The sequence below is a fragment of the Ruditapes philippinarum genome, unplaced genomic scaffold (assembly GCF_026571515.1).
Source record: "Ruditapes philippinarum isolate M1 unplaced genomic scaffold, ASM2657151v2 ctg230_1_1_1_1, whole genome shotgun sequence".
Taxonomy (NCBI): domain Eukaryota; kingdom Metazoa; phylum Mollusca; class Bivalvia; order Venerida; family Veneridae; genus Ruditapes; species Ruditapes philippinarum.
In genome coordinates, this window is record NW_026854709.1 from 369194 (window position 1) to 389332 (window position 20139).

A 20139-nucleotide genomic window follows, 5' to 3' on the forward strand; every position below is an offset into this window, starting at 1 on the left:
GCTGCTATGTTTCAACATGACCATGGATGCCCATGAAGGATTTATAACATTAATGACTTGACCTTATATCTGAAATAATGGCAACATAATGAACTTTGAATCAGAAAGTCTTATACATATTTAACCTTCTTTCTTTATAAAACAACATTGCAGTTGTGAAAAACTGCAAACAAATATTAAACACAGGTGAATCGCTATAATGCCATCACTTTGCAGATACTGTGGAGGCAAAAAAAAGGAAGCAAATCTGGCACAAGAGTTTTAAAATCAGACCCTTATACACAAATTAAAATATTATGAGCCTAATTATATTAGTTATAATACATACATCCTCGTCTTTCCATAGACCAGGGACTGCGAAAGACTCTAGAAGGTCACCACCACATAACAACTTTAGTTGTACATTTTCATTCTCACTCTCATCCTTGTTGTTTGTATGGCCAGGGGAGTTCACTCTGTCTATATATTCTGAAATATATTAATGTTTCAGTGATTTTAACTACCAATTTGGTGCCAAAATTTTGCCCTATTTCTTATCTGAACACAATTTTGGCCATTCCTCATCTGAACAAGTATAAATCTTTCCGCAATTCCTGAACAATTCCACCCCACCCCCAGATTTTATCAAATATAAAGATGTTTTGGAGTGTTTTTAACTGAGGAAAGCAGAATGTGCAGGGTTCTGGTGTTCTGTTTTTTCTTTTTTCTTTTCATTGAATTGATTTGTAAAGATTATTCTTAAACTTGGCAAATTTAGATTCCTCTCCCCCTCCCCCCTCCTACAATGGTTTACAACAACAAATTTCCCCCCTGCCTGCATGGCACACCATCTTTCCCAAATATGTGAAAAAAAGTCACTGTGTTCATCATATACAGTGTGACTGCAATAAATTTTCAGACAAAATGGCAGAGCATAAATTGTAATGAAAACAAATCAGTAATTCACAAACTCTATAAATCAGCAAGGATTCTATAAATCATCAAGGATTCTATAAATCAGCAAGGATTCTATAAATCAGCAAGGATTTTGAAATGCTATTTTTAGAACATTACAATACAGTCACATGACATATCATGTATCATGTGAATTCATTTGTCTACCAGGTCTTCACAAAAAATATCAATAGTGCAAATAAATCATGAAAACAATAAGGAAATAATTAATAAGGAAGGTACAAGAAATTGCCAGGAAATAACATGAAATGGGTATAATGACAATGACAGATATTGAAATGGTATCAAATATCTTAAATATGACTTAAGCTCTAGAAAAAACTGAAAATCTAAAGCAGTTTTCTTTATTTATCACAAAAAAAGGTCAAACCTTCATTTCTTTTGTCTTTTTTTCTCTTTTTTGAAGGTGTAAATTTGACAGAAGTGTTAGTTTGGTTGTCCAGAATTTGTTTATGATGGGAAAGAACTTTAGCTGTTTCTGTCCAGGTTGGTTGCTCACACTCCCAGGTGTCCATTCTGTAATAAAGCAAAACATCCGTAGTTTAAAGAGCTATAACTCTGCTGCAAAAATTATTGTCTGAATTTTAAAAAACAATGCTTCCAAAATTCTTGTATGAAAAAAATATGGTGGTGTATTGCCTTTAAAAACAAGAGCGATCAGTAATCACATGTGTCGCCTCATGATGGCCAATTTCATGTTGGGACAAATTTTGTGACAGACGGACAGACAGACGGACAGTGCACAACTAGACTTTGTACTGATCATTCCTGTAAAGTTTGGATAAAATTGCACCAGTAGTTTATGAGGAGTAGTTCGGACAAGCTTTTGCGTATCTGGCAACACACAGAAAAAAACTCCTTTTTATCAAAGGGCCATAACTCGGCAAAAAATCATTCAACCGGAAAACCCGTGCAATATGCGCAAGGACTTGAGCTACAGATCAATCCTGTAAAGTTTCATTGAAATTGCATAAGTGGTATAAGAGAAGTAGTCTGGACAAACTTTAAAAATAAAAATTATTAAAGGGCCATAACTCAAACAAAAATCATTGAACTGGAAAATGCTGACAATATGCACAACTAGACTTGGTACTGATCATTCCTGTAAAGTTTGGATGAAATTGCACCAGTAGTTTATGAGGAGTAGTCTGGACAAGCTTTTGTGTATCTGGCAACACACAGAAAAAGAAACCTTTTTATCAAAGGGCCATAACTCGGCCAAAAATCATTCAACCGGAAAACCCGTGCAATATGCGCAAGGACTTGAGCTACAGATCATTCCTGTAAAGTTTCATTGAAATTGCATGAGTGGTATAAGAGAAGTAGTCCGGACAAACTTTAAAATTAAAAATTATTAAAGGGCCATAACTCTGACAAAAATCATTGAACCGGAAAATCCTGACAATATGCACAACTAGACTTGGTACTGATCATTCCTGTAAAGTTTGGATGAAATTGCACCAGTAATTTATGAGGAGTAGTCCGGACAAGTTTTGTGACGGACGGACGGACGGACAGACGGACGGACAGACAGACAGACAGACGGACAGACAGACGACGGAGAAGTGATCCCTATATGTCGCCACTACTCCGTAGAGGCGACACAAAAATGGAGCATGCATGAAATCCATTTTGAGTAAGAGACTACATTTGAAGGAGGGGGATCTCTATGAAATTGCCTGCAAAAGAGACAGAACTCCAAAAAAGGATAAATAAATAACTCTGGTACTATACTCTCAATTACTATAGCCAGACTGCAAGTTTTCTGCTTTACTAATACTGCAGTGATTTTCAACAATGATAGAAATAAAATCAAAATCTCTGTCCAATAATTGGCATCGTCTTTATCAGAATACAGGATTCAGATATAGAATTCAGATACCACATACAGATATCTCTCGTACATTAAGCAGTGGTCATCTTTACTGACGGCTTCATCTCGCAATAAATCTATTCTCATAATTAGCTTCAACATTATATCAGCACACCATTAGGCAAATTGCTTGCTGTGAAATTCAAGCTCCATTAACTGCGGCCTCGGCTAGAGCCAGCATTAATTTCCAGGAATTTTTTTTTCTTGCTAATGAAAACTTCCCGTTGTAGCTGTTTATTAATCACATCTGATTAATGAACCATTCTGGAATAGCGATGTATTTTGTTATTATTTAGATTGCAAGTATTTCTAGCAAAATGACCTTTTAGAAAATAGGTGTTGTAATGCAAATAGGTGGCTGTTTCAAATACAATATCGGGAGCAGACGTACCATATTTAGCATTTCTAATGGAAACATTTTATGGCCTAGCGTATGTTTGCATAATTCATTTCAGCTGAAGAAACTGATGGTCTTTTATACATGGATATATACTCATTATGAAGATTTTATTTACGTCTTTCATTCTATGTTTTATGTGTCTATTTTAGCAATACAATTACCTTTAGTAAAATATCACACCTCTGATAATGGAGGATATATATTTTTTTTGTTTCCATTATTGTATAACTGTGCATAATTATGAAAATGTTAAATGTAATGAAAGTTCTAATCAAATCAGTTTTTAAAATTTGCCTGTGTTAGATATTACCGTAAGTTGCTCCTATAGTAATATTGATACTGTTTTGGGCCAGATAACCCAATGAGCATTATTTTTGGCAGAATCAAACATCCAGTTGGCGTGCTATCTACAGAAATGATATCTCAAAACCAGACATCAAAACAAAGCTTAACTTGGAAGTTTCTGTTGAGATTCAAACCAACTGTAATGAGAAGCCCGTGATTCAAAATTGGTCAGATTAACCAGTCTCTAAAACTGCTTACCAAAAGATAAAAACAAAAGATATCTTTAATGGAAATCTTCAATATTCTCCTCATGAAAGATTATCAGACTTAACAATCCTCACAGATGAAAGATTATCAGACTTAACAATCCTCACAGATGAAAGATTAACAGACTTAACAATCCTCACAGATGAAAGATTATCAGACTTAACAATCCTCACAGATGAAAGATTAACAGACTTAACAATCCTCACAGATGAAAGATTATCAGACTTAACAATCCTCACAGATGAAAGATTATCAGACTTAACAATCCTCACAGATGAAAGATTATCAGACTTAACAATCCTCACAGATGAAAGATTAACAGACTTAACAATCCTCACAGATGAAAGATTATCAGACTTAACAATCCTCACAGATAAAAGATTAATAGACTTAACAATCCTCACAGATGAAAGATTATCAGACTTAACAATCCTCACAGATGAAAGATTATCAGACTTAACAATCCTCACAGATGAAAGATTAACAGACTTAACAATCCTCTCAGAGTTTTTTTTTTGACTGAGCTTTATTACAACCCCCACCTACATTATTATCATACCTTATCCACTTGGATGACTTTATAGCTTGTTTAACCATGGCACATCTGTGTTTGGCTGGTGCCAAATCCTGAAAAATAAAATTTAAAATCACAATAAGTTGGTGCCAAATATCTAAGAAAAAAACCCAATAAATTTAAAATCACAATAGTGGCTATAAGGCTGGGAAGGACAGGGAAGTGGCGACAATATGCTCCACCATTTTTTTTTCATCATATTGTCACATGCAGATCTTTGATCACAGATATTCCTTACATTTTACAATAAAAACATTCTGTTATAACAATCTATTCATTTGAAGCTCCTCTTCCTTGGCATTTATTGCAGAAAAATAATACAATAACATTTCTGGCAATTATAAAGGAATTCTAATTCTGGATTAAGTACATTGTGTACTAGACACTTAAGACGTTGACCTCAAGTAAGTAGAAAATTCTGATTCAGGGGTGATAACTCAAAAACAAGAACTGTGACCCAAATTATTTTTCCGCTTAAAATGTTTCTGTTAACATGCCAAGTTTAAAGAAATTCTATAGAACAGTTTTAATTTTGCCTATATGTCTATATGAAAACTCCCAAAACATCCTTAAATAGAGTAAGAATGGTAGTTTTTATGTGACAACCGTCTTGCTATCTTACAGTGACAACTGTCTTGCTATCTTACAGTGACAACTGTCTTGCTATCTTACAGTGACAACTGTCTTGCTATCTTACAGTGACAACTGTCTTGCTATCTTACAGTGACAACTGTCTTGCTATCTTACAGTGACAACTGTCTTGCTATCTTACAGTGACAACCAACTTGCTATCTTACAGTGACAATTATCTTGCTTTCGTACAATGACAACTCTCTTGCTATCTTACAGTGACAACTGTCTTGCTATCTTACAGTGACAACTGTCTTGCTATCGTTACAGTGACAACTGTCTTGCTACTGTATAAGTGTTTTTTCTGCGGGCTCCAAATTCTGCGGTTTTCCAAATTTTGGCATGTTTTTATTTCTGCGGACTTTATTTCTGCGGCACATTCTTTGGACAAAACGTGATTTAATATCTGCGACTTTCCTTATCTAAGTAACATTTCTCTAGTTTATTTTCATGTTCACATTCGCATTTGTTTATCGTCGTCACCAAAAAACTGTACAGTAATTACAAACAATTATATTGTTTGCTTGCAAACAAATATAATGTGCAACAAAAGAAAGGTATGCATCTTTTGATCAGCGTGAAATGACGTGTGAAAAATATACCCCGGTAGTATCTTTAATTTAATACCGTAAATCAGATGACAATTAAAGTATTCGACGATTATTTAGCAGTATAAGGGTTGAAATGGTTTGAATGATTTAGTGATAAACAAACCTTTAGCGTATCGGCAAACACTATAAATTACATGCTGTTTAAATATTTTTATTCTTAAGTTAAAATAATTAACAATAAGTACATCCTTACAAACAAACACAGAATACATACTTAGCAGACAACAGTTTTATTCAACTTGAAAACCCGCTAACCGTTATAATCCGTTAGTCGTAATTACTTTTAAAGTTTAGATGAAACAGGTCATAATGCAGTGCACAAATAGTACCAGGTTAAAAAACAAAAACATGGAAAAATATTCTGCGGTTTTTATTTCTGCGGTGCTGAAACTGACCGCAGAAAACGCAGAAATAAAGTCACCGCAGAAAAAACCACTTATACGGTATCTTACAGTGACAACTGACTTGCTATCTTACAGTGACAACTGTCTTGCTATCTTACAGTGACAACCGTTTTGCTATCTTACAGTGACAACTGTCTTGCTATCTTACAGTGACAACTGTCGTGCTATTTTACAGTGACAACTGTCTTGCTATCTTACAGTGACAACTGACTTGCTATCTTACAGTGACAACTGTCTTGCTATCTTACAGTGACAACTGTCTTGCTATCTTACAGTGACAACTGTCTTGCTATCTTACAGTGACAACTGTCTTGCTATCTTACAGTGACAACTGTCTTGCTATCTTACAGTGACAACTGTCTTGCTATCTTACAGTGACAACTGTCTTGCTATCTTACAGTGACAACTGTCTTGCTATCTTACAGTGACAACCAACTTGCTATCTTACAGTGACAACCAACTTGCTATCTTACAGTGACAACCAACTTGCTATCTTACAGTGACAACTCTCTTGCTATCTTACAGTGACAACTGTCGTGCTATTTTACAGTGACAACTGTCTTGCTATCTTACAGTGACAACTGTTTGCTATCTTACAGTGACAACTGTCTTGCTATCCTTACAGGTGACAACTGTCTTGCTATCGTTACAGTGACAACTGTCTTGCTATCTTACAGTGACAACAGTTTGCTATCTTACAGTGACAACACTCTTGCTATCTTACAGTGACAACTGTCTTGCTATCTTACAGTAACAACCATATTGCTATCTTACAGTGACAACTATCTTGCTATCTTACAGTGACAACTGTCTTGCTATCTTACAGTCATAACTTGATTATTATGACAATCATTGAATAAGCATTATTCTGTATTTATCTCGGCAATGGCAGGTTTTGGTGTGACAGTTCTCCTGTATCTTCCTTTATTTACTTCAAACAAACTAACCGGAGGATAAATAATCTTGACAATATTGATCCATAACTTTCTCTGTGTTTATCAATTAACTGCTAATCTATCCCGATTGCTTGCATGTCTATAAATGTATCCCAGATTTAATATTGGGTCCCATCAGCAGATGAACAATTTCCATATACATAGCAATCTGTCATCTGCCGTGGCGCATGTTTATATTGTCAATGCAGGTTATATAAAAGACAATATAATGCTAGTCAGACAGGAATATAATAAATCTACCCTCAAAGAACAAATTGCAGGAAAGAAACTAACAATACCTTAGCATTTGAATAGGCAGTGTGGGGACAGAAAAAAGTTGGTGGTGGTGTTGGTAGTTTTCACTCTGGATCACGGCTAAGTAAGCTTCATTGAATTTACCAGAGCATAGTTGAATAAGTTCAGCCATCATTCCTTGGCAGGCTGTCAAGCAATTTACCAGTACTAGTCGCCTTTACTTTTGGAATGAACTGAAACTTCTGTACATACCAGAGCAGAGGTACAATGTGAATGACCTTAGAATCGTAGATCAATCGCAACAATAAAAGGTTAATACTTAGCCCTTTTATAACTCTTTCCCCAAGTTCTAACAGCATGGTGGTAGGGAGGTGGGGAGATGGGGGCGAGAGAAATGAAGGGGGCAACAGTTAACAGCGCAGCTACAATAAGAGCTCGACTTTTTTTACTAAACAGACAAGCTAAAATTGAATGTATATGATGATGCAACAATTGTTACTGAAACAAAGCTATCTAAAACTAAGCTGTAACCATTTTTGACTTCATTAGATAAAACAGAAGTTCAGTGATCAAAACAAAGGCTCGAGCTAACTGTCAAGAAGAAAAGAGACAAAAAAGATTTCAGATAATTATTCCAGTTTAACTACTGTAACTAATTGGCAGAACTTGTTTTTATTGATGGCGAACATAATAAAACTATTCATATTTGAGATATGAACTGAATTATGTAAAAGGTTTTCCTTTACGGTCTTATCTTAATGCCTAACCTAACAGATAATAAAAACTAAAGTCAATACATTTGTGTTGTAAAAAATGTTACAAAAAGGAAAAACTTCACTCGTGAAACATTAGAATGCAATCTTTAAAATTCTAATCCCACATTTGAGTAGCGTTTATTACAAACACGACGAAGGGTAAAGTTAAAATGTGGCTCAGAAATATATAGATTATTACAGACTCAACAATAACATAAGAGCTGCGTCACGACAAACCTTCATAGTGTGTTTGCGACCAGCATGGATCCAGACCAGCCTGTGCATCCGCGCAGTCTGATCAGGATCCATTCTATTCGCTTACCAACTCTATTACAAGTAGAGAAACTGATAGCCAACAGCATGGATCCTGATCAGACTGCGCAGATGCGCAGGCTGGTCTGGATCCATGCTGGTCGCAAACCCACTATGTTGGTTTTGTCGTGACGCAGCTCATTTCTAAAACAGAGATGAGTAAAATGGTACTTCCACGACCTGGCATTATGGTAACTATATATCTGTTAAATGTTGCAGTTTGGATCATTAAAATCCGTCCCAAGGGAACACAACATCCCGGCATATTACATCATATTTATAATTTCAGATGCTTTACCTCAATAAAACAATTTTTCCTGAAAAATTAATGTTATTTTATCCGTAACTATTTTCTTACAGTAGTGTATGAATTTACGCCGCAACATAACCAAAGAATGATGTCATCCTAGGCATGCAGTTTCATTTTTAAATACGCCAAAATTATGTCATTTTAACAAAGTCCATTCATAAAATATGCTTAAATGAGGCCATTGTATAGCATATTGTCATGCCAGATGAAATTTCCGGCATGGGTAAAATTAACCGAAACATCAGTCTGATAAGCAAGAATACAGATATCCTCTCAGCATTATGATCATACTATTAATACAGTTGTTACTATATATAGTAACACAATTGCCTATGATTTCAACTTATTATGAGTGTCACGTGACCGATTATCAGTTTGCGGCCCGGAGCCAATAACTGATAATCATAATCGGCCCGCTGAACATGAGTACATGCACAAAAGCGCTTTATTTTTACAAACACAGCTTTATTGAAATTTAAAGAAAGAAAAAATACTAGCTACAATTTTATTCCGTGAAAATAAATTGTGTTTCTAGATTTTGTTGAATACACATAAGGGAAACAACACTGTAGAAGTTACTGTACAGTATAGTTCAGATGAAATCTACACAGATGGGAATTTCAACGAAAGAAATATCAGAGTAAATTTCGATCGATCAAGTGTATTTAAGACATTAATACATATCAAAAATGGGCCAAAATGTGATAATCGGCCCTGAAATGAATAATGCCCTCGGGACTATTATTCATTTTGCGGGCTAATTATCACTTTCCAGCCCAACTGTACTCTGCTGTGTATTAATTATTTAATATCATATAATTAGCCACATAGTGTGAAGCCATGGAGGTATACTACCAGATTAGAGCTGGGACTGCCTTTACACTAATTTTTTGGAAGACAAATTATAAAGGAATCACCTGAAAACTAATTTATTTCAAAATTTTTACCTTTTGATAGCAAAAAAAAGAATATTTGAAATGAAATTTATTTCAGAGTTTTAGCAATCATGAAGATTCTTTACCAAACACATTTTTGTCCAGTAAAACTTCTGTGCTCATACAAAAATCAATGTACCTTTATCAGCATATTGGTAAACAAAAGCATTGGAAGTTGTTTGTCATTCTTTGAGTTAAGATTATGAGGCATGATTTTCACACATTATGATTGTTATAATTATGCATATTTATGTCAGAATCACATATCTTCATGACATCAGAGTTTGATTACCACATTATCATATTTGACAAGGTCCTAATGGATCTAGTATGTTTTCCAGTTACAGTTGAGACTGTCATATGTGATAAAATTAATGAAAATCAAACAGGACATTGTTTACCCTGTATAAACAAAACTTCTTTCATTCAACAGGCACTATTCCATTTAACTAGATGTGACAATAATCAAACGAATGCGTCAATGGACCAATAAAAAATCAATCTTATCTTGTAATATAAATGATAAAATTACAATAATTATGGTACGATAATTACATTAATGTAAATGATAACTACCCTGAAGACAATCACTCTGTTCTGTCAGAGAAATTGATTTATATATTTTGACGGGACGTTGAGATAGCAGATAGATTAGCTTTTATAAGGTTTTACAGATAGCAAACAGTTTATTAATCTGATAGGGTTATATTGATTTTTAGATTTATAAGTCTAATAATCTGAGGAGTCTGGGTAGATTTTAATGTTTGTATCATAGTTTGGGGACCTTTCTGTTGAAAATGTGTCAGAGTTAAATCCTATACATATGTATGCACAGTGCATTAACTGATGTGCTAGTATTAGTAACACACACTCCAGAGCATGCCCAATGATTGGCTCATTTTTGCTGGGGTTTACTTATTGTGATGGCAGAGAAAGACAAGTGATAGAAATATCATATTCAGATGGTTACTTTTTTTCTGGGGTTTCATATTAGGACAACAGGGAACATACTTTATGTTTGACTATGATACAAAAGAGAAAGAACATCAAAACACTCAGCAATCTGATTTAATACTCCCTGTCCAAAATGTAACAATTAATTTTCTTCACTAGAAGTCATAATAAGTAAACTCCAAAAAAATCTAGCCAATCAAAAAGCATGCTCTATGTTTATCCCCTACAGACAGTGCGGCAACTGCAGTGAGGGTAACTTAAATATCACACCGTGCATGTATGGGTATACGATTTAACTCTTGACATATTTTCAATATAAAGGTCTCCAAACTATGATACAATTAATAAATATACTATAAGTAATCAGGATCATGTGCCTCATAAAAATACATTTGCGTAAGTTTAGAGAAATAATAATTCATCTGTTTGACATTTTCTGTAAGCAACTTTTACTGAAGAGGAAATAAAAACCTATTTACAGACATGTTTTTAACATTGTTTATGTCAAGTATTGATCTGTCTGTATTGCACAACAATTGCATCATTTACTACGCCTCTACATATTACATTTTCTGTACAACATGTAAAACAGCAAAATGGAAAATTATCAAGAACATTATTATTACAATGGACTTTTTCATGCTCTGATTTTCACCAGTGTTTCTTCTAAAATATCTTAAACTTTAAAGGGACTCCACTTTTGCATATCTTTCTGTTTTTAGTGCCCTAGCTTATCTTTATAACAAATTCAAATTTTATATTTTTAGGCCTTTAGACCTCAGTGGAGTTGCTTTAATTCATATTTAATAATGCAGAATGCCTATATAACTACATGTATAAATCTAAAACGTCTCAACAACATGGGAGAAGTTTACCATCAATATACAAACACTGTATAAAGGCTACTCCATGACTGGTAAAATTTGGGTCAGGCCAGAAAAATTGTCTAAGTAATTAGCACAACTGGCCTGTGAAAAATTACCAATTAATCACATTAGTTAATGAAAATGAAATAAGGATCTAATCCAAAGCTTTACCTTTTAATCTAAATGGGTGGACTCATATGTGAAGAAGGCGTGAAACAAGGCTTTACTGGTGGAGGAAGATCTCAGTTGCCACTCTTCATTGCCCTTAACGGGCACCTGAGTAGAATCAACAGCATTTGGTAAGCTTGCTGGATAGCTTTCTCAGATAAAAGAATCCAAAGATGCTTGTGTGGCTTAAAAGGCAAGTAGTTTGAAGTCAAAAAATTTAACCACTCGGCCACAGATGCTCCTTCAATCAACTAGTTTCTTTAATCACTTACATGCTAGAAATGTAAGTGACTAGCCTTTGCCAGAAAAATAAAACCAGGGCTGTGACTACACAGTCAGTACACATTCATGCACTCTAACCTAAGCTAGGCTTTATATTGTTTGTACAAAATGTAGCTAATTCTTTATATCTTAAAAGAAAATCCCTTTAAGGCTTCTTATTGTTAGTAGCTGATTCTTTGAATTTTAATATCGAAATCCTCTAAACCTTGAATGGACTGTTCCTAAATCAAAGTTAGGCAAATCCATTACATAGGCAAAGCGTTAAAACAAAAGGTAAAACCTTTCTAAATTTCAGGTGGGAAAGATATAATCCCAGACTCTTACAAAGCTGCCAATAATTTTACTTTATAAAAGTTACTACTTCTGTCAGTTAGCAAGAAACTTCCTATTATCATCAAAAAACAAATAACTTCTATCAATTTTACAATATGATACTTAACTTCCTAGAATTTATTTTGAAGCATTTCCTTTTAAAAGAATAAAGTAATTACTTTACCAAGCAAATCAATTTTCTAATTTTCTCACAAATTACAATATTTAGTGTTTATATTTTCTGGGAATGCTATCAAGTAAACTGTACAATTTATAAACAAGATGCAAGAATGCTATAAGATTTTCTAAAGAAGAGATCAAAGGTTCCTTAAAGATATTAAATGAGTTATTACCCACTTTATAATTTAGCAGAGAATACATGCTTGTATCTAGATCTATTACTCAGACAGTGAATTGTACAGAGCCAAAAAGACTTCCTGAACTTTATAAAATAGGTAAAAGTGGATTGGTCTACAATGGGTACACTTTCAATAAGTACTTCAAATATTGATGAAAATATTGGAAATATTTGAGCCGCGTCACGACAATACCAACATAATGGGTTTGGGACCAGCATGGATCCAGACCAGCCTGCGCATCCGCCTAGTCTGATCAGGATCCATGCTGTTCGCTATCAGTTTCTCTACTTGTTATAGAGTTTGTAAGCGAACAGTATGGATCCTGATCAGACATTATTACATACTTTCCATTATGGACCAATGTTCTTTAAAGTTTATCCGGCTGGAACCGGAAGATGAGCAAAATATTTCAAGAAAATCAATATTGAGAAAAATGTACTAAAATTATAAGAAAGGTAAAAACATTCAAGATCCATAAGATCCAAGTTATATTTTTCATGTTATGTGCGGTTATGACTGATTTTGCAGTATTTTATCACCATATTTCTACTGCGTTACTACATTGTAACACAGTAATGGCTGTTTTTGCATATGTTGACCACTTTTTGGTAATTTTCTTGGATTGTTAGTGCCAATTGCAATATGTAAATTACTATTTTTGTTAACCTCACAATATTTTACCTTCAAAAACATTTCTAAAATTTTCATGAAAATTAACATGAATCTGGCGGCGTGCTGCTTTAAGTTTTAACCAGCTGGAACCGGAGTGGTAAGCCTTTGCCAACAGAGTTCTGAGAGCCAGACCAGCCTGGACATTCATACAGTCTGACCAGGCTGTATACCGATGGTAGCTTAAATTTTGTGTTCTAATATTAAAACCCCTTAAACTTGGAATGGAATGTTCCAAATTCAAAGCAGGGCAAATCCATTACACAAATTTAGCAGGTTAAGGAATACACATCAAGTACTGCACTTAGAGAATGTGTAGTAAAATATCAATGGAGCTGACAGTTAAAGACAGGTGTTTCAATGTAATATTTTTGTCTGTAACAAATTGGTTTTTCATGTATGGGATACTGTATGAAATACTTATAGCCTCTTAGTACAGGTGAATAAATCATTTATGCAGTCATCGAATTTAGCACTGGCCTGTTGGCCCATGGCCAGTGAAAATTAGTTTGGGCCTGTGTAAATTTTAAGAAAATTTAGTTAAATAAATAGTAGAATAAATTCAAAACTGGAATTCGAGCCAGTTAATTTAAAATCTTAAATTCAATGACTGTTTATGGTAGGTGAGTTATATAAAATGATGAATGATTTATTCACCTGTGAATTATATAAAATAAACAAGAGCACCGCTAGGCGGAGCATTATATGCCCGAAAGTGATTTTTTTTTTTATTAAAGATGAAGCATTTGTAAGACATGGGAGTAAAATAAAGTATTACCTCCTTCAAATAACAATCCTCCTTTGAAGTTTCAATATTGTGGTCCAAATGGAACTTTAAGTTATGCCCCAGAAACTGTTTTCAGTTCTAAGGTAAAAGTGACCTTTGACCTTGTGACCCCAAAATCATTAGGGGTCTTCTACCCAAAATGGACAATCATACTATGAAGTTTAAACACAGTAGGCCAAATGATACTTAAGCTATATTCCGAAAACTGTTTTCAGTTTTAAGGTAATAGTGACCTTGACCTTGTGACCCCAAAATCAATAGGGGTCTTCTACCCAATATGGACAATCATCCAATGAAGTTTGAATATTGTGGGCTAAATGGAACTTAAGTTATGCTCAAGAAACTGTTTTCAATTTCTAAGTAATAGTGACCTTGACCTTTGACCTTGTGACCCCAAAATCAATAGGGGTCTTTTACCCAATATGGACAATCATCCTATGAAGTTTGAACACTGTGGGCCAAATGGAACTTGAGTTATGCTCCGGAAACTGTTTTCAGTTTTAAGGTCATAGTGACCTTGACCTTTGACCTTGTGACCCCAAAATCAATAAGGGTCTTCTACCCATTATGGACAATCATCCTATGAAGCTTGAACACTGTAGGCCAAATGGAACTTAAGTTATGCTCCGGAAACTGTTTTCAGTTTTAAGGTCATAGTGACCTTGACCTTTGACCTAATGACCCCAAAATCAATAGGGGTCTTCTACCCAATATGGACAATCATCCTATGAAGTTTGAACACTGTGGGCCAAATGGAACTAGTTATGCTCCGGAAACTGTTTTCAGTTTTAAGGTCATAGTGACCTTGACCTTTGACCTTGTGACCCCAAAATCAATAGGGGTCTTATACCCATTATGGACAATCATCCTATGAAGTTTGAACACTGTAGGCCAAATGGAACTTAAGTTATGCTCCGGAAACTGTTTTCAGTTTTAAGGTCATAGTGACCTTGACCTTTGACCTTATGACTCCAAAATCAATAGGGGTCTTCTACCCAATATGGACAATCATCCTATGAAGTTTGAATATTGTGGGCCAAATGGAACTTAAGTTATGCTCCGGAAACCAAATTGCTAACGGACGGACGGACAGACGGACGGACGCCAGGGGGTAAATAACATAAAATGTCCGAAATTCTTTCGGGCATATAAAAAATGTTAGCCAAAGATATTGTGACAAACGAAAATGATAAAAAAAACATAGTATCTCACTTACTGTATAACATGTTACATGTCAGGCAATACCTTGGCATTCCCACATCTACTACTGAGATGTAATATGCTAATTAGTGGGCGGGATTATATGACAGTCCACCATGCTCGTAAAATCTTACTTGCCATGACTTAATTGTTATTAATTTTGGAAATAAATTTTTAAAACTTGTAATTTGCTCATTTGCATTTTGGCAAAATTGAAAAAAGTTTAAACATTATACCAGTATCTTATGCCTGATTTTAATGTGTATATTTATGATCATATAACCTGCCATTTTTTATCAGAAGCAAGTAAAAACAGTTAAATTTTTCTCAGATTTTTTTTTTTTTTTTGACTGCTAATTTTTTTTTTTAAATTGGAAGAAAAGAGGCTATTTTTGATTTGGAATGGAGCCTTATTTCGGTGCCTAGTCATTGGAGAAATTGCGCTGTAAAATCCAGAGATTTCATTTTCTTAAGTTAAAGGCACATTTTGCCTCAGAAACTTATATTTCTTTCTTTAGGAAGGGCAAACATAATTTTTTAAAATAATGGTTTTAAAGCATATTACATGCTTATCTACGAAGGAAAGTAGTCTGAATGTTAAATTTTTTGTCATAAAAGTAACAAATTAGAATCTTGACTTCCATACAGAATACTTAATCACTATAACTGTTCTAATTGCCGGAAAGCAACAGAAGCAAAAAATGGTTCAGGCTCAAATGACTGATGAATGTTTTTCTGGAAACAATAACAGGGCACCAAAAATAAAAATCTTTTGAGAAATAAAAATTGAAAGATTTTTGAAGTATAATGGGCCTTTAAAATGTAGGTTTTACTCTTTATGATATGATATTTCTCATGAAACAAACAAGTTTTTCTGTCAATCATAAACAACAAATAAAGATACACATTGAATTCTTATATGTACAACTTGTTACACAAAAACCTATGGTGTAAAGAACACTATTATCCAGAAATGTAGTAATAATTGATATTTTCATGAAGGGGTCCCCGACATTTACATGTAATACTCCTGTGAATATGATACATTTTGCTTCCAAAATCAACATGTATTTAATAAATACCTTTTTGTCGTATCCATCACTGACAGGGGACATAATTCCTGCTATAACATTGTATTTACCACCTCTTTGTAGCTGATCACGACCTAGTTCTGAAATGCATAATGTAAGTATACATGATTTAAATCTCTTTTTTGGAGTTGAGTTTTACATGGCACCAGCTTAGTAAAGGTCATTTGGTGTGTTTCCAGCTTCACTAGTGGAGGAAGACCTCAGGTGTCCCCCTGTGCATTATTTCACGCACAAACAAGCACACAAGTAAGAACCACCTAGAAAGATTTTAGGTGATGTTCCGAACACAGTAAGTCGTTCAAGTGCTCACAGAATACTAGGTTATGATCTAAAATTGACACCATACATATATACGCTTTTAGTTATGCAACACCTTAAAGATAATGACAGTCAGTCGACTTCGATTTGTAAGTTGTGATTTGCTTTGGTTTAGTGACAAATCTCATTTCTATTGGAATGCTGCTTTGAATAATAAAAACGATCGCCATTGGGGAAGTGAAAAACCATTCTATCACCTGGTCTATCACCTGAAAAAATCGCTGCATAGTGATAAAGTCATGGTTTGGGCAGCATTAAGCAAGGAATGAATCATAGGGCCATTCTTCTTCAAAGACAAAGACAGACAAGCAGAAATGATGAACAGTGAATGTTACATGTATCTCCTGTAATGTAACTTTCATATAAATACTGATTAAACAAATATGTATTAAAAAAAACATGGAGAAATTTGCACTGTGATTTTGAGCGCAAGCTTTGAATTGTCTAAAATCATGTTAGAATTTATATTTGAATAAACAGTCTATGATACTTTTAAAGATGATCCATTTCTGCATAAATTTCACGTTTTATTTAAGAAAATAGAAGCCAGATTCTGACCCAGAACAAAATATCTCAGAATCTAGCCTTTGCTTTGGCACCTCAACATATTTTGACTTGTCAAAGCATTATCATAAATTATATTTGACAAATATTAGAAAAAAACGTAGTAAAAATTATTGTTAAGATAAAATTCAATTGTTCTAAGATAATCATAAAAACAATTAGAGATATTTCCATAAAAAAATTCTACTTTCACTTTCAGATTTTTTTTTCAATTTATTTGTTCAATTATCGATCCAGATTAAAAGTTATCTTACCAAACATTCGCAAATGCATATTTGTTGGTGGATTAAATGATCCGCATGCCAGCAACACAACCTTTTGAGGCGTTGTCATGTTTATTCTTAAACAATTCATTAAATGCAACCGTAATTCCCGTGATTTCCAAGCAAATGTTTTCAACTTCCCATTTAGACGGTGTACATAAGAACTTCAAATGCGTGATTATAGATTTCCAATGGGTGACTGAATGCTATAGTATTTCGCTGATTCGGCAGATCCAACAAATTTTATAGTATAAGCGTCTGCATAAACTTTCAATTAGAAAAACGTAAAGCTGTATGACAACATTTGCATATTGTAATTTAAGTTGATAATCATAGATTCTATATATATTATACATATGCTGTAAAAACAGATGAATGCTCGGGCTTCAACTCATGGCTGTCCCTGTTTTTTTCATTCCAGAAATTATCAAAACTTTTCATTTGTAGTAATGACATTATGATATTTGATAATATTGTAATAATTGATGTAGAATATTGAAAGGCTTTCCACCAAATATGTAAAATGTAACAGCAGGCCTATTATAAGCGGTCAGTTAAATTTACTTTTTTACGAAATGTGGTGGAAGCTTGGATCTTTTTTTGGATCTCTTTGGAACTTTCCAGAAATGGTGTCATATCAGGAAAATGCAAAATACATAGCGTTCGCTTACTATAAAAAAAGACAGTATGATGATATAATTCAAGCAACTTTTTATACAGACAGCTACAGTACAACCCGTGTACCCGAGTGTCGATGACGAGCATATAAATAAAAAATGTTAATCAAACCCCTGAAACAATTCTTGTTAAAATTCTTGTGACATCATGTAAAAGCCATAAAAAACATTGGCAACCAAAATTTTAATATAAATACGAAGACTGTTCCTTTAACTGTACAAGAAAACTCGACTGCCCATCGTTGAATAAGAGCTTTATCAAAGCCGATTAATTGACTATACTGTAAGAATTGTCAGATCAAGCCAGTAAAGTGCTAAAAATTTGTAGTTTTGTAAACCACCTTTACATGCCATACAAGAATCAAAGCACAGAAATCGCTGCATTTGCAAAACAGGAGTTGTCTAATGTTTGAAAATTATTGCGCCTGTCATTTGGCAATCTTTACGCAGTGATATTCCCTTAATTTTTCGGCGCAAGTGTTCTTATAAAGGGAAGTAACCGCTTCGAGGAGTTCGGACTACTTGCGGATTTGCAAATAAGCATAACAGGGTCTGAAATTTCGCTACCATTATTTGTTTGATCTGACGACCCAAACAAATAAAAAACAAAGTAGATTTCGTTTTAACATATACAACCGGGATGTCAGTTTTCATCATGTTTACTGCATGCGTAAATATTATGCTTCAAAATAAATCCTACAAAAGTATCCTGCGGATTCCAATAACTTTGCTCAAATTTGCATAAGAAGGGGCATAACTCTTTCAATAATAAGTCGATTGCAGCAAATCAAACTTAACATAATTATGTTTTGATAACATACTTACATGTACATGTCAACATGTACATGTCAAATATAAACACAGTCATGGAGACCATTGAAAAGGCATATTGTGAAAAAATACAGAAAAATTGCTTTAAAAGGGGCATAACTCTGTCAATAAAAAGTTGATTGCTGCGAAAATCGAACTTAACCTGTGTTTTGATATCTATAGAGGATATTTGTTTGTTTCAGTGTAAGATCGAAAAATATTTCACCGAGTGAACACCAGATGCAATATTTTCCACGAGTGGCGTAGCCACGAGTGAAAATATAATAGCTGGGGTTCACGAGTGAAATATTATTTGATCTTACATGTAAAACAAACAAATTTTCTGTTTATTTCATGATTTTTTAACGATTTTTACACCATTTTACTGATTTTTGCCGCGTAACGTCATGCTCTTATCTTCATGACGTCACCAAATAATGACGTCACAATGTTTAAGCAAAATATAATTCCATGATTATTTTTAGATTTTAGATGTTTTTCAGCACAACGTTCGTAAATATTTACGAACTACAACTATCACGTACATTTTTTATTATGATTGACTACATTTCCGCTGAAAAAAAACATTCATTAATGATAAATATTTTATTTTTACGCCAAATATAGTTCGGCTACTGTGAAATTATATTTTGTAATCATTACTGTGAAATTATCAGAATATAATTAACCGTTATAATTCAGTAATCTACTGCAAAACATGTAATAAATATCATTAATTACTTACATACTAAGTATTTACACTATCACTTAAATGTTTCAAAAGTAATCCCGAGGAAACCAATTTACAGACAGACGGACGGATATAATCGTTTGCTTCTGTAACAAAAATACCAGAATCATCTTTGGCTCCTGTAACAGAAACAAACTTAAAACTGCATGCTTCCAGACGAGCCAAAATATTTTAAGAGAAATCAAACTTGAAAACAATGTACTAAGATTTTAAGAAAAGTAAAAGATTCAAATTATATTATAGACGTTATTTGCAATTCATGACTGATTTTTCAATATTTATCACCATATTTCTTATGCAAGACCAACGCAGTAAGAACTATATTTGCTTTTTTGGACCTCTTTTTGGTTATTTACTTCCAATGTGTAAAATACATTCTTTGTTCACTTAATAATTTTTTACCCCCTTGTGGCTGGGAGTGGTTGCGTCATTAGAATTGCAGCAACCGTTCAACCCTACGTGATCGTAAGAGGCGACTAAACGGATTCGATTTTTTTAGTCTAAACATCTTTTAGCTCCAGCATGTGAGGTGTATTTGAACCCTGGTGTTGCTTTAAGCTTGTAACAC

General features: G+C 33.9%; 1 protein-coding gene across 3 annotated transcripts in view; it reads right to left on the bottom strand.

Annotated features, from left to right (window-relative positions):
- The window catches only part of LOC132740826 (nicotinamide/nicotinic acid mononucleotide adenylyltransferase 1-like), a 39058-nt gene extending 21517 nt beyond the window's left edge, over positions 1–17541 (bottom strand). For all 3 annotated transcript variants that reach the window (XM_060728840.1, XM_060728841.1, XM_060728842.1), the window contains exons 1-5: positions 17325–17541; positions 16180–16268; positions 4339–4406; positions 1325–1470; positions 329–468 (exon numbers count right to left, since the gene is read on the bottom strand). In XM_060728840.1, coding sequence (XP_060584823.1) covers positions 329–468; positions 1325–1470; positions 4339–4406; positions 16180–16268; positions 17325–17424 — 543 coding nt within the window. In that variant the 5' untranslated portion in view covers positions 17425–17541. The remainder of the gene's footprint in view (positions 1–328; positions 469–1324; positions 1471–4338; positions 4407–16179; positions 16269–17324) is intronic.
- Between the last annotated feature and the right edge of the window lie 2598 nt (positions 17542–20139).